Source organism: Chlorocebus sabaeus, chromosome 28 (genome assembly GCF_047675955.1).
Source record: "Chlorocebus sabaeus isolate Y175 chromosome 28, mChlSab1.0.hap1, whole genome shotgun sequence".
Taxonomy (NCBI): domain Eukaryota; kingdom Metazoa; phylum Chordata; class Mammalia; order Primates; family Cercopithecidae; genus Chlorocebus; species Chlorocebus sabaeus.
This window is the reverse complement of record NC_132931.1, coordinates 15,017,743-15,031,426: the sequence shown is the minus strand read 5'-3', so window position 1 is coordinate 15,031,426 and position 13,684 is coordinate 15,017,743. Positions and strand designations below refer to the sequence as shown.

The window sequence follows — 13,684 nt, the reverse complement described above, 5'->3', positions numbered from 1 at the left end:
ATTTTTTTTTTCTTTAATCCTAGTAACTAACGAATAGCACCAGAACATACACACATGAATCTGAGCCATTAATTTAGATCAAAGAACAGGGAGACTGCATTTATGAAGAATGAAGGATATTTACAACATATGGAGATGGCCAAAACCTCAAAAACGGATGTTCCAAATCCTGAAGGTTGATAGTCAACCACTAAGCTGGCTTCCATCTAATTAAAGACATTTTAATAAGTTTTAACTGATTTCCTGCCATGTATGTTGAAGATGAGGTTCTCAAATGCTAAAGGGAAAGTCTAGTCTGAATTCTAGGAGGTTGGGGGCAGTGGTGAGAGAGTCCCTCTCCTCTAAGGCTTACAAGCCTGTAAATGAATCAAGCCTTCCAACATGGTATAAATGCCAGGAGAGGCAGGATTTCTTAACTCTGCTTGTCCCAAGTTGCTGGCATCAGACTTTTGTTGTTGCTGTTGTTGAGACAGGGTCTCTTTCTGTTGCCCAGGCTGAAGTACAGCAGTGCAATCACAGCTCACTGCAGTCTCAACCTTCCGGACTCAGGTGACCTTCCTGCCTCAGCCTCCCGAGTAGCTGGGACCACAGGTGTGTGCTGCCACACTAGTCTAATTTTTTTTTTATTTTTATTTTTAGTAGAGAGGGGGTCTCACTACGTTGTCCAGGTTGGTCTCCAACTCTTGGGCTCGAGTGATCCTCTCTCCTCGGTCTCTCAAAGTGCTGGGATTACAGGTGTGAGCCCAGCTAATGTCAGATATTTCTGTCACTTTTTTTTAGTAAGTGTAGAAAACTAACAAGGAGTTCAGAAATGCCAAATGCTGATAAAATGTTCCTTTTTAAATACCTTCACAGGTCCAGTTAGGTGCAAAATGTTTTTTAAGCAATCTGAATACCAATAATGAATTCTCCTCCTTGGTTTCTAAAAGAATAAACCAACTTCTTAGTAATCATAGCACTCTTCACTTTCATTTGAGAGGAAAAAGTGAAAGTAGGTTAGCATACTACAACACTACAAACACAGCACAGAACACTTACATGTTTTGGAGTGTTCATGTGAGAGCATGTAATTGGCGAGAGGTGGTGTGTAAGTTAAACACTGCAGTGCTGCATTGGCAAAACAGGTATTGCCCAAATTCTGGAGCCCAGCTCCAACTCTATGAGTTTGCTGCCACTTAAGACAAATCTTCTCAGATGGGAAAAGAACTTTCTGTGGAGGAGCGATGCCATCACCTAGGGCTAGAAAAATAAACAAGAGTCAGAAACAAAGCTTTGCATACTGAAGCTAAATAAATAGTAACACTGGGTCAAACCTCAATCTGTTCAAGATCTGTAACCTCATGACCAGCCTGCCTGAAATATAGGGGGAAGAGGGACATTTTAAATGACAGAAGCCAGAACATGAGAAATTTTCAATGATCTGGTTTTTCCAATAAACAAACTGCAAGGACAGAAAGGGGAGAGGGTTACAGATTAAAAGAAACTCGAGAGATATATCTACCAAATGCAAAGTATAGACTTCATTTGGATGTTGCTCTGAACAACTGCTTAAAAAATACATATATATACATTTTATGAATATTTTATGTATGTATATATTTATATATACATAAAACCAGAGAAATATGAATACTGAATGGCATTTTCATACGAAGACATTTTTGACTTTTAGAAAAAACTCTTTAGATGTATACACTAAAATACAAGTGAAAGATGAAGTATTGGATTTAAGATCATGTCGTGGGGAGGTAAGTAGGTACTAGTATAACTGGCCATAAGTTGATAAATGTCAAAGTTGGTTGATGGCCACATGAAAGTTCATTATGATTACTCTTTTATATCCACTTTGAACATTTAAAAAATAACACAATCAATAGAATGAGATAAATTTGACTCCTTGTAACATTTGCCATGGATGCAAATTCAGTGCCACCATAACTGTCCTCCTTGTCATCTCATGTAGGGAGCCCTTACCAAGCCAAATGGTTGCAATTCTAATGGTTGATACCGATGTCATCCCTATTTTACCATTAAGGAAGCGGGCTTTGAATTTAGGCTGTCAGGAACGGCTGTACACACTTGTGAGTAGACTACCCGTGACCTGAAAAGGTTTTATCCATTTTGAAGATTATCAACAGATTACTAATAACTAAGTATGACAATGGAACTCAGCTGAAGCTCAAGAAACAACTTATTTAGGAAAGCTGAAAATCATCAATGGTAAGACTAATTTTTCAAAGGCTTTGGCAGTCCCCCAGTGTTCTAACAAAAGGCTGAGACTGGGCCAGGCGCGGTGGCTCACGCCTGTAATCCCACCACTTTGGGAGGCCAAGGCGGGCGGATCACGAGGTCAGGAGATGGAGACCATCCTGGCTAACACAGTGAAACCCCGTCTCTACTACAAATACAAAAAATAAGCCAGGCGTGGTGGCGGGCGCCTGTAGTCCCAGCTACTTGGGAGGCTGAGGCAGGAGAATGATGTGAACCCAGGAGGCAGAGGTTGCAGTGAGCTGAGATGGCGCCACCGCACTCCAGCCTGGGTGACAGAGCGAGACTCCGTCTCAAAAAAAAAAAAAGGCTGAGATGCCATGTAGAATCATTCTCCATTTGAAGAGAGATATTAGTGGTTATTTAGGCAGGCGTAGGCAGGCTGCAGCTTGGTGGGGAAAGGAGAACAAAATTAGGATAAGAGAAAGGATTCTGTAGAGAATGAGATGGGAGCCCCAAAAAAGGGCAGAGTGGGGAGATGTGAGTTAAGTCCTAAGAAGAGAGAGGAGTCCAAACAACATGACAGGAGGTTGAAGGCCGTGGAGAAAGAGGTCCTGTGGGAAAGTGCTGCTGGAGAGAAGCCGAAGGACTTTCCACCTCTATGTGCAACATTCGATTAGGTTGTGTTTCATAATATAAACTTCCCCCTACCCAGAACACTTTCAGCAAGCCAAACTGCAACACCCACGCCCACATCACAGTATGAAACTTACTGCTGTCTGGGCGCAGCAGCTCACACCTGTAATCCCAGCACTTTGGGAGGCCGTGGCGGGTGGATCATAAGTTTGAAACCAGCCTGGCCAGCATAGTGAAACCCCATCTCTATTAAAAACACAAAAAATTAGCCGGGTGTGGTGGCGCACACCTGTAGTCCCAGCTACTCAGGAGGCTGAGGCAGGAGAACTGCTTGACCCCGGCAGGCAGACTGCAGTGAGCTGAGACTGCACCACTGCATCACTGCATTCCAGAATGGGTGACAGAGCCAGACTCTGTCTCAAAAAAAAAAAAAAAAAAAAAAAAAAAGAAATTTGCTAAAAGGACTCAAAACAACATGGCAATCAAACTACTCGAAGCCACAGGGTGTCCAATCTTTCGGCTTCCCCGTGACACATTGGAAGAAGAATTTTCTTGGGCCACACATAAAATACACTAACACTAACAATAGCTGATGAGCTTTAAAAAAAAAAAAAAAACGCAAAAACTCACTGTTTTTAAGAAAGTTTACGCATCTGTGTTGGACTGCATTCAAAGCTGTCCTGGGCTACATGCTCTAAGCCAAACAACAATCTAACTAGGAAATTCTACTGTATTTCAAATCTTCATGTCCTCAAATCCAAAAGTCTTGAAGTACCAACTTAAAGTGTTAATGTCTCATTTATCTGGATGAGTTTTAACAAATGTAACCACATTTGTATCAAAACAAATGTAACATTTGTGTTATATACTCTCTTTTTTTTATTTTTTATTTTTTCTTTTTGAGACAGAGTCTCGCTCTGTTGCCCAGGCTGAAGTGCAATGGTGCGATTTCGGGCTCACCGCAACCACTGCCTCCCAGGTTTATGCGATTCTCCTGCCTCAGCCTCCCAAGTAGCCGGGATTACAGGCACACACCACCATGCCCGGCTAATTTTTGTATTTTTAGTGGAGACAGGGTCTCACCATATTGGCCAGACTGGTCTCAAACTCCTGACCTCAGGTGATCTGCCTGCCTCGGCCTCCCAAAGTGCTGGGATTACAGGTGTGAGCCACCGTGCCTGGCCTATCTGCTCTCTTTCGAAGAGCTTTATTACTACGAATGATTTTTAACTGCCAGGAAAAAAACAAAAACAAAAAAACTGGGCAAAGTTCATTTGTCAAAAGACAACCATTTTACAAAACATCTTCAAAATTTGTAAAAGTCATCTACTTAGGGAACTAGAATAACTACTGGTTAACAAGTTAATGTAATGCTTGCCCATCTCAATTCTCACCAAAACAAAGTTTATCCTTAAAAAAATTGGAATAAAAGAAACTAATAATATTCTAGTAACAAAAACAATCTACTTTGTTGTCAAACACAAACAAGTAACAGGAAAACAAAGCCCATCGAGTAATGCAACTCTGCTGGCTACTCAGGTGGCCTCATGCCTTGCAAAATAAGCCCCTCTCTGAAACCACCAAGTCACCAACAGCATTTACACAGGAGTTTCTGGCAGTAATTCTCTCTTTTGAAAAACAGTACCTTGATCCTTTTGTGGTGATGGTTTTGATTTATCAGGTACAGATGAACTTGAATAAACTACAGCACCAGGTACTGGTCCTAAAGAAAGTGTGTGATTTGACACATCATTTAATGAAGACACAGCACCCCAGCTGGCAGAACCTGCATCCATGTCTCCAGGTGAGACTGCCTCAGAGCTGCCAGGCTGATTCTGATAGGCTGATGGGTCTGAAGATTCAGAAGCTTTGTCAACTATGGTCATTGTTCAACTCTGCAAAAGAAGAAAAGTATATATTTGCTTCATCAGGTGAGAAAAGCAATCTCCTTACCCTACCACTAGATCTTGGAAAATCGTTCCCAGTCATTTTAAAGTTATTTTCAAACATATCACCCAAATATAAAAACAATAGCACTTTCTAACATGTTTGTAATAATCTCCTTGGGACATTTAGCATCATGATAATCTGAATGTCAACGATCTTTATTTTAAAATCTTCAGTGAAGTATTTGATTAGAAGAACTTCTCATTTCATTTCATGCCCCCTAAAAGTCTGGCATTTCAGTTTATAATTGGGCATTTCCATTTTCAATTCTATTTATTTACTAAGTACCTATATTTTCCTTCTCTACTGCTTAAAACTAGAAAAATTATACACAGAATATATTTGACTAAATCTTCAATTTGAATATAATACCTCAGAGAAAAGCGTCAACTAAACACAGAAAATCTAGACTTAATTTTGTGCTTAAAGTGCAAATGGCATCAAGCGAACTACCTAATATTTTTAAAAATTACAATTATAGAGATCTCACCTTTAAAACAAACCATTTTTCCTAAGAGGCTCATTTATATGGAATGTATGACTTTTTAAATAAAACCCATAAGCCATTACTGACATCAAACTCGAACACAAATATCTGTTACGAAAGGACTTGATTATAATTTTCTCTCTGAGTCCTATTTTAAAGTATTAGGGCTAACAGTAATTGAGCATTTTCTATGTGTTGGGCATTGCATCAACTGCTGGACATACATTAACTTGATTTTCATAAGGAACCTATGAGAGATCAGACAGAATCCCCAGGGCCTATAAAATGAAGCAACTGTGACCCCAACGAGTCAGCAACCAGTCAGCAACTGGGACTGAGAGCCAGGTCCAGCATTCCCAGCCAGGCTTCCTTCTGGTTATGCCACCTTGTCAAAAGAACGCTGTTAGGGATATTTCTGAAACTATCCAACAACAGCCACATCTACATGCCACTCCTGCGTAGAAAACCTTTCAGGAGGCCGGGTGCAGTGGCTCGCGCCTATAATTCCAGCACCTTGGGAGGCCAAGGGCAGATCGCTTGAGGTCAGGAGTTTGAGACCAGCCTGGCCAACGTGGTGAAACCTTGTCTCTACGAAAAACAAAAATTAGCCAGGCATGGTGGTGCACACCTGTAATCCCAGCATTTTGGGAGGCCGAGGCAGGTGAATCACCTGAGGTCAGGCATTTGAGACCAGTCTGGCCAACACGGTGAAACCTCATCTCTACCAAAAATACAAAAATTAACCGGGCGTGGTGGCATGTGCCTGTAATCTCAACTACTCAGGAGGCTGAGTCAGGAAAATCACTTGAACCCAGGAGGCAGAAGTTGCAGTGAGCCAAGAATGCACCACTGACATCCAGCCTTGGTGACAAAGCAAGACTGAGTCTCAAAAAAAAAAAAAAAAAAAAAAAAAGGCCGGGTGCAGTGGCTCACACCCCTGTAATCCCAGCACTTTGTGAGGCCAAGCTGGGTGGATCACTTGAGTCCAGGAGTTCGAGACCAGCCCACCCAACATGGGGAAACCCCATCTCTACTAAAAATATAAACAATAACCAGGCGAGCTGGCGCACGGCTGTATTCCCAGCTACTTGGGAGGCTGAGGCAGGGAAAATTGCTTGAACCTGGGAGGCAGAGATTGCAGTGAGACGAGATCACGCCACTGCACTCCAGACTGGGCGACAGAGCGAGACTCTGCCTCAAAAAAAGAGAGAAAGAAAAGGAAAGGAAGAAAGAACATCTTTCAAGAGTGGCCCAACTGCCCATAGCAAAACATTTTAATGCCTGGACTTAGCACTGTCTGACCTAATAACCTCTCCAAACACCCCCTCTGTCACATTCCCACCATGCTGAAGCCTTTTTTTTTTTTTTTTTTTTTTTTTTTTGTCACTGCTCTCTCTGGGCTCTGCGCATGCCGTTCTTTTCTCCGACTCTTTTCCATCCTTCCACCTCCAGCCAGTTCATACTTCCACTTCTCAGTTTACAATTTACTTCCTCTGGTACACTTTCCTTGACACTACCATTCCCCCAAGACTGGGTTACAAACCCCTCCTCAAGGCCCCCACAGCACCCTGTGCTGATTTCTACGGCAGCGTGCTGGCATCTACTCCACAGCTGTTTTACTTGCTGCTCTCTACCATGTTCTTATTCACATCCTCTGACCTGGTATACGGAAAGCTTTCCATACATGTGAAGAACAACTTAATGAACAAAGTCTGGAAACAGAAAACTACTAGCGTTTGCTTTTAGCACCAGCTTGTGCTGAGTGATTTACACACAGTATCTCATTTGACCCTTAGAAAACTCTGGAGTAAAAATGGCCTTTAAAATTTGTTTTTAAAAAATATTGAGGCTGGGCACAGTGGCTCATGCCTGTAATACCAGCACTTTGGGAGGACAAGGCAGGTGGATCACGACGTCAGGAGATTGAGACCATCCTGACCAACATGCTGAAACCCTGTATCTACTAAAAACACAAAAATTAGCTGGGCATGATGGCGCGTGTCTGTAGCCCCAGCTACTTGGGAGGCTGAAGCAGGAGAATCGCTTGAACCTGGGAGGCGGAGGTTGCAGTGAGCTGAGATCGCGCCACTGCACTCCAGCCTGGCGACAGAGCGAGACTGTCTTTAAGAAAAAAAAAAAAAAAAAAGGATATTGTAAAAGTACAAAAAAGTATTACCCATGCAATGAAGTAGGGATAATAAAATACCCATGTACTTTCCACACTGGCTGCTCACAATAACTTTCTGGGGTTTTTCTTTTTTGTAGAGACAGGGTCTCATTATGTTGCCCAGGCGGGTCATGAACTCCTAGCCTCAAATGATCCTCCTGCCTCTGCCTCCCAAAATGCTAGAATTACAGGCATGAGCCACAGAGCCTGGCCAAACTTTTTTAAAAGCATCAATTTTGTTGTTTGTAATTTGTTTGTTCTGTTTTGTTTTGAGACAAAGTCTAGCTCTGTCACCCAGGCTGGAATGCAATGGTGCCGTCACGGCTCACTGCAACCTTCTCCACCTCCTGGGTTCAAGCAATTCTCCTGCCTCAGCCTCCCAAGTAGCTGGGACTACAGGTGCGTGCCACCACACCCGGCTAATTTTTGTATTTTTAGTGGAGCTGGGTTTCACTACATTGGCCAGGCTGGTGCAATTTTTAATTAGGGTAAGATTATCACTAGGGTAAGATTATCACCAAAAAAAAACCAATCTTAAAGTTTCTGAACTCAAGTAGAAATAGAATAGATGCTTGTCAATTTCAACGAACTAAGAAAAAAAACTGAATTGAAATTTTAAATCAATAAAAGGTAGCTGACCCTCAATCAGGAAGAAAGCTTGAGCCTTATCCTCCAAATACAGTTTACATTTTTCCTCATCTAACAGTTAAAAGAAATTATGAAACAGTGTGGGGAGAGAAGAAAAAAATGCAGGAAGAAAAGAAAGAAGAGGCCAGGCATGGTGGCTCATGCCTGTAATCCCAGCACTTTGGGAGGCCAAGGCGGGCAGATCACCTGAGGTCGGGAATTCAAGACCAGCCTGACTAACGTGGAGAAACCCCATCTCTACTAAAAATACAAAATTAGCCAGGGGTGGTGGCGCATGCCTGTAATCCCAGCTACTCAGGAGGCTGAGGCGGGAGAATCGCTTGAACCCAGGAGGCAGAGCTTGCAGTGAGCCAAGATCATGCAACTGCACTCCAGCCTAGGCAACAAGAGCAAAACTCCATCTCAAAAAAAAAAAAAAGAAGAAGAAGAAGAAGAAGAAAGCCCAAATAGAGTTATAACAAATATAAGAAAAGGTTAATCCAGCCTTATTTACAGTAACACTAAACAGCAGCAAAAACCTTGATTTTCAGGGGGATAAACATACCTTCAGAACAATCACTAACAAATGACCAAATAAAACCATTTTACTTGCTCCAATTACCTTTTAGAAGGGACAAAAGCCTCTTAAGTGAAAAAAATTTAAGGAAAGCACAATTCAAGGCATCGTTAACCATACAGCATTGTAACTGCGGAAAAACAAACCAAAACTACCCATTCGTTTTCATCCGTATCTTCGGCCAATGAAGTCTTGACCTAAAACCAACAGGCATCAAACTAAACTCCATCTGCTACACACATAACCTTTCTTGAAACTAAACAATGTTATGTAGGACTTCAGATTCATATGCTTATGTGTTCTTCACTTTCAGTAAAGCTTCTAAATATTACTGTTAAAAATATCAAGACTTTTAAGCAACATCTTCTGATGATATACAAAAGTTACAAGAGCATTAAAAACAACAACCACCACCACCTACAGGTGGGGCACGGTGGCCCAAGCCTGTAATCCTAACACTTTGGGAGGCCAAGGCAGGAGGATGGCTTGAGCCCAGGAGTTCCAGACTAGCCTGGGCAACAGTGTGACCCTGTCTCTTTAAGAAAAATAAAATAAGCTGGGTGTGGTGGCGTGTGCCTGTAGTCCTACCTACTTGGGAGGCTGAGCTGGGAGGAGTGCTGGAGCTCAGGAGGTTGAGGCTGCAGTGAGCTACAATTGTGCCACTGCACTCCAGCCTAGGCAGCAGAGGGAGATCTTGTCTCAAAAAAACAACACGAACATGAATCGAGGTTGGATTTGTGTGGAGGAATGAGACTTCACAAGTGTTTCCTTTGCTTTAAATACTAGTCTTTTACTCAAAGCCTTAAAATTCCCAGTCTCTTACATGGTATGTCTCCCTTGTTATCAAACGCTAGAATGCATTATTCTTTTTTCATTTGTAAAAAGAGTTACACTATTTAGACACTGTGGCACTCTACATACATTGAGGTAATAATGTCAACACACTTAAAAAGAAACTGTTACACTCTGCTTCTTCGTAAACAATGTAATCCACGTTCTTGTAGCATTTCCGTTATAAGAGAAAACACACACGCTTTAAAAAGACAAAACCTTGATCTTAATTATACTTAAGTAAACAAAACGACTGGCCTTAAACTTTGCAAACCAAATACTTACTGTAGACTTGATTCAAAGATACAGAAAAGAAAGTGAAACTGACCCTAATTTAAAGCAAATAAGTGAAACTGATCATTCATATCCCCCAGGCAATTTGAATGAGTAACACAGTAAAAAGAATTAGGTTTAAAATTTACAACTCTTCAAAACGTTTCCAGAGGCCACCAAAATGAGAACCTAGGATTCTGTGGTTACCTTGAAAAGGAGGCGTTAACTAGTTTCTCAAACAGTTTTGCTGTAAGGGTATTGATTTTACATAACCAACATGTTTTCCCATAAACAAGTGACCCCACGGCCTCCTAAGAGTCATTCAACAAAAGTCATCTCCACTGCATGCATATTAGAGGGGTTAAAGTCCTAGATGGGAAAACCTGTCCCGTCCAATTTTCATTTCCAACATCTGCAACGGATCCCCCGTCCCAGGTAAGTTGGCTCTTCCTGCCTCGAAGATAAAAAACGCTAGGCAGGCACACATGCTTTTGGGGACGCGCCGCCCGGCTTCTCCTCTCCCTTCGGGGTGGCCGCTCCGCCCGGCGTGGGCACCTCGGACTCTCCGCGGAGCAACCAGGTGGCCAGACCTGGGGAGGGGGCGCCCAAGGTGGGAAAAGTTTGTCTCTATTAGGGATGCAGTGGGGGCAGGGAGGCCGGCCCGGGGCTCTGAGGGGGCTCCGGAGCGGGAGGTGGCAGCCACGCAGGGGGCGGCGGGCGGGCCGGGGACGCCGGGCTCCGCGGTCAGTGGCCAGCACACGCCCACCCCGGCCGCCCCGAACCTCCCGCCTGCCTGCCCGGCCCCCGGGCCGAGGGGGCGGGCTGGGGCCGGGTGGGGGTGGGAGTGCAGTGTCCATGGCAACCAGGGGGCCCGGTCTCCCCGCGCAGCCCGGCTACCCCGGCGCCCGCCCGCCGCGGCCGCCGCCCCCTCCCCAGCGGCCTGGCCCGGGCGGGTGGTGGCGCCGCAGCCCCCAGCGCGGCGGGGTCCCGGGCGGCCCGCGGCTGTGGAGGGGGAGGCGGGCGAGGGGCCGCGCCAGCCCCCGGCGGGCCGCGCCGGCTGAGGGGCGGCCGGGCCAGCGGCTGCCCAGGCAAGCAGGGCGCTGCGCGGGCCCCATGCCGGCCTGCGGCGGGCGGGAAGGAGGCGGGAGCTTACCTGACCCGGCTCGGCGCTCGCTCCATCCCCCTCGGCCGCCGCCGCCGCCGCCGCCGCCGCACACAGCCCAGCCGCCCGGCGGGGGACAATGACGTGCCTCCATCCGGGCACCGCCGCCGCCGCCTCCGGGTCAGCGCCGCGCCCGCCGCGCCCCTCCGGGCCGCCAGGGGGCGCGCCAGGGCCGCGCCGGAACGCGCCGCCGCCCAGGGGCCGTCGCACAAGAAGCGCGGCGCGCAGCTAACAGGCGCGGCGAGTGTGGGAGGGGCCGTCGCCCAAGAGCCGTGGGCGAAGCCCGGCGTAGCGCGTCACCAGAGCGCCAGTAGGGCCGGCGGAGGGAGCGCGCTGATTGGCTGGGCTGGCCGCGCGTCTGCGCGGCGGAAAAAGGGCTTCTTCCGCCCTGTGTTACCCTGGTCAGAGCCAGACGGTGCGCGACCGGTTGAGGGCCCCGGGCCTGCGCCTAGTCCTGCGCTTGACCCCAGACGCGTTTCCAGAAGCGAGGCATCTGGGGGCGCAGGAGTCTGGGATCCCCGTCCCCCGAAGACAGACTCGGCTCCGAGAAATCCTGCGCTTCGTGGGCTTCGCCGTCTGCAACTACCTTGCGCCGCCTTTGGCCTAGCGGACCCAGCCTTTATTTTTTGTTTCTTAGACACAGGGTCTGGGCCGGGCACGGTGGCTCACGCCGTAATCCCAGCTCTCTGGGAGGCCAAGGCGGGCGGATCACGAGGTCAGGAGTTCGAGACCAGCCTGGCCAGCATGGTGAAACCCTGTCTCTACTAAAAATACAAAAAATTAGCCGGGCGCGGTGGTGCGCGCCTGTAGTCCCAGCTACTCGGGAAACTGAGGCAGGAGAATTGCTTGAACCCGGGAAGTGGAGGTTGCAGTGAGCCGAGACCGAGCCTCTGCACTACAGCCCTCCAGCCTGGGCGACTAGAGCGAGACTCTGTCTCAAAAAAGAAAAGAAAAGAAACAGCGTCTAAAAAAGAAAAGAAGAGAAACAGCGTCTGTCGCCCAGGCTGGAGTGCAATTTCAGGACCTAGCTCATTGCAGCCGCCACCTCCCGGACTCAGGCAATGCTCCTGTTTTAGCCTCCCTAGCAGCTGGGACTACAGACGCGCGCCACCACGCCCACTTAATTTTAGGGTTTTTGTTTGTTTGTTTTTGGTTTGGGGTTTTGTTTCGTAGGGACGGAGGTCTTACTGTTGCCTGGGCAGGTCTAAAATTCCTGGACTCAAGCAGCCCTCCCTCCGTGGCCTCCCAAAGTGTTGGGATTACAGGCGTGAGCCGCTTCAGCCGACTAATTTTTTAGAATTTTTTTGTAGAAACGAGTTTTGCTGTGTTACCCATGCTGGTTTCCAACTTCTGATATCAAGCGATTCTCCCACCTCAACCTCCCAAAGCGCTGGGATTACAGTCAGGAGCCACTGCCCAAGACCTGAGGCAGCCTTCAAGTACGCCTGACCCGACCTGTGCTCCACTGTCCATCAGACTCACACTGAGTTACAGAAAGGGATTTTCTTTTTCTTTTTCTTTTCTTTTCTTTCTTTTTTTTTTTTTTTTGACACGGAGTTTGCTCTTGTGGCCCAGGCTGGAGTGCATTGGCTCAATCTCGGCTCACTGCAACCTCTGCCTCCCAGTTTCAAGCGTGCCTCCTGCCTCAGCCTCCCAAGTACCTGGGATTAGAGATGTCCGCCACTAAACTTTTTGTATTTAGTAGAGACAGAGTTTCACCATGTTGATCAGGCTGGTCTCGAACTCCTCACCTCAGGTGGGGAATTTTTAAACCTGGCTCCGAAAGGGATAGACCCCTGTTCACCCCATCCAGATTTTATCTCAAATCCTAGCATTGTACAGGCTTAGGAGACAACTGGACCAGCTCTTGCTCCCGAGTGCCAGATCCATACTTCCAATCATTTATTGGCTCTCCCCACCTTGAGGCCTAACAGAGCTAGTTCATCTCTGCATCTCGCTTCCACCATGACCCTGCTCCTCCCTGCATTGATTAAGTACCTGGTACTCTCCTATGCTCACCAGACCTTTTCTTTCTGTCTCTTTCCCTCCCCTCGTGATCTAACCCTTTACACCAACTCATGTTTACCTGGCCTCCCCAGGGGCTGCTGTCCTGACCCTCCCTGAGTCAGCCTTTCTTCGCTCCACAATTCCATCTCAACAGCCTCTTCTCTGTTGCTGCACTCCCTTCCCATCCTACTGTGGCTTGGGTGGTCTTCCAAACAACGCCAGATCACTTGACTCCCCTGAGCATTCTATGGCTCACAGCAAAGTCTAAATTCCTTAGCTTGGCGTCAGAAACTCCAGGTTCCCTTTTGTATGTGTTTCAACCATAACACTCCTCAATTCCAGTACCTTGCCCCACCCCACTACTGCATCGGCTTGTAGAAAGCTCACCCACGCTGCCTTTTCCGTGCAGCCCACAGTGTGTCCCCATAGGCACAGTCCACCACGCCTAGCTAATCTTTATCTTTTTAGAGACAGGCTCTCACAATGTTGCCCAGGTTGGTTTTGAACCCCTGGCCTCAAGGGATCCTTCTGCTTGGACCTCCCAAAGTGCTGGGATTACAGGCATGAGCCACCACACCAGCCAGGCTTCATTTTCCACGTCACACTGTTGACAAACTGGCCCCCCCAGGCTGCCCCTTAAATCTTAGTACAGGCTGAGCGTGGTGGCTCACGTCTGTAATCCCAGCACTTTGGGAGGCCGAGGCGGGCAGATCACAAGATCAGGAGTTCGAGACCAGCCTGGCCAACGTGCAGAAACTCCGT

The 13,684-nt window shown here is 46.8% G+C and overlaps 1 protein-coding gene across 2 annotated transcripts in view; it reads right to left on the bottom strand.

Annotated features, from left to right (window-relative positions):
* Window positions 1-11,029, bottom strand: part of USP42 (ubiquitin specific peptidase 42) — a 55,729-nt gene extending 44,700 nt beyond the window's left edge. For both annotated transcript variants that reach the window (XM_037995433.2, XM_037995431.2), the window contains exons 1-3: window positions 10,907-11,029; window positions 4,490-4,739; window positions 1,039-1,239 (exon numbers count right to left, since the gene is read on the bottom strand). In XM_037995433.2, coding sequence (XP_037851361.2) covers window positions 1,039-1,239; window positions 4,490-4,730 — 442 coding nt within the window. In that variant the 5' untranslated portion in view covers window positions 4,731-4,739; window positions 10,907-11,029. The remainder of the gene's footprint in view (window positions 1-1,038; window positions 1,240-4,489; window positions 4,740-10,906) is intronic.
* Window positions 11,030-13,684: the final 2,655 nt, after the last annotated feature.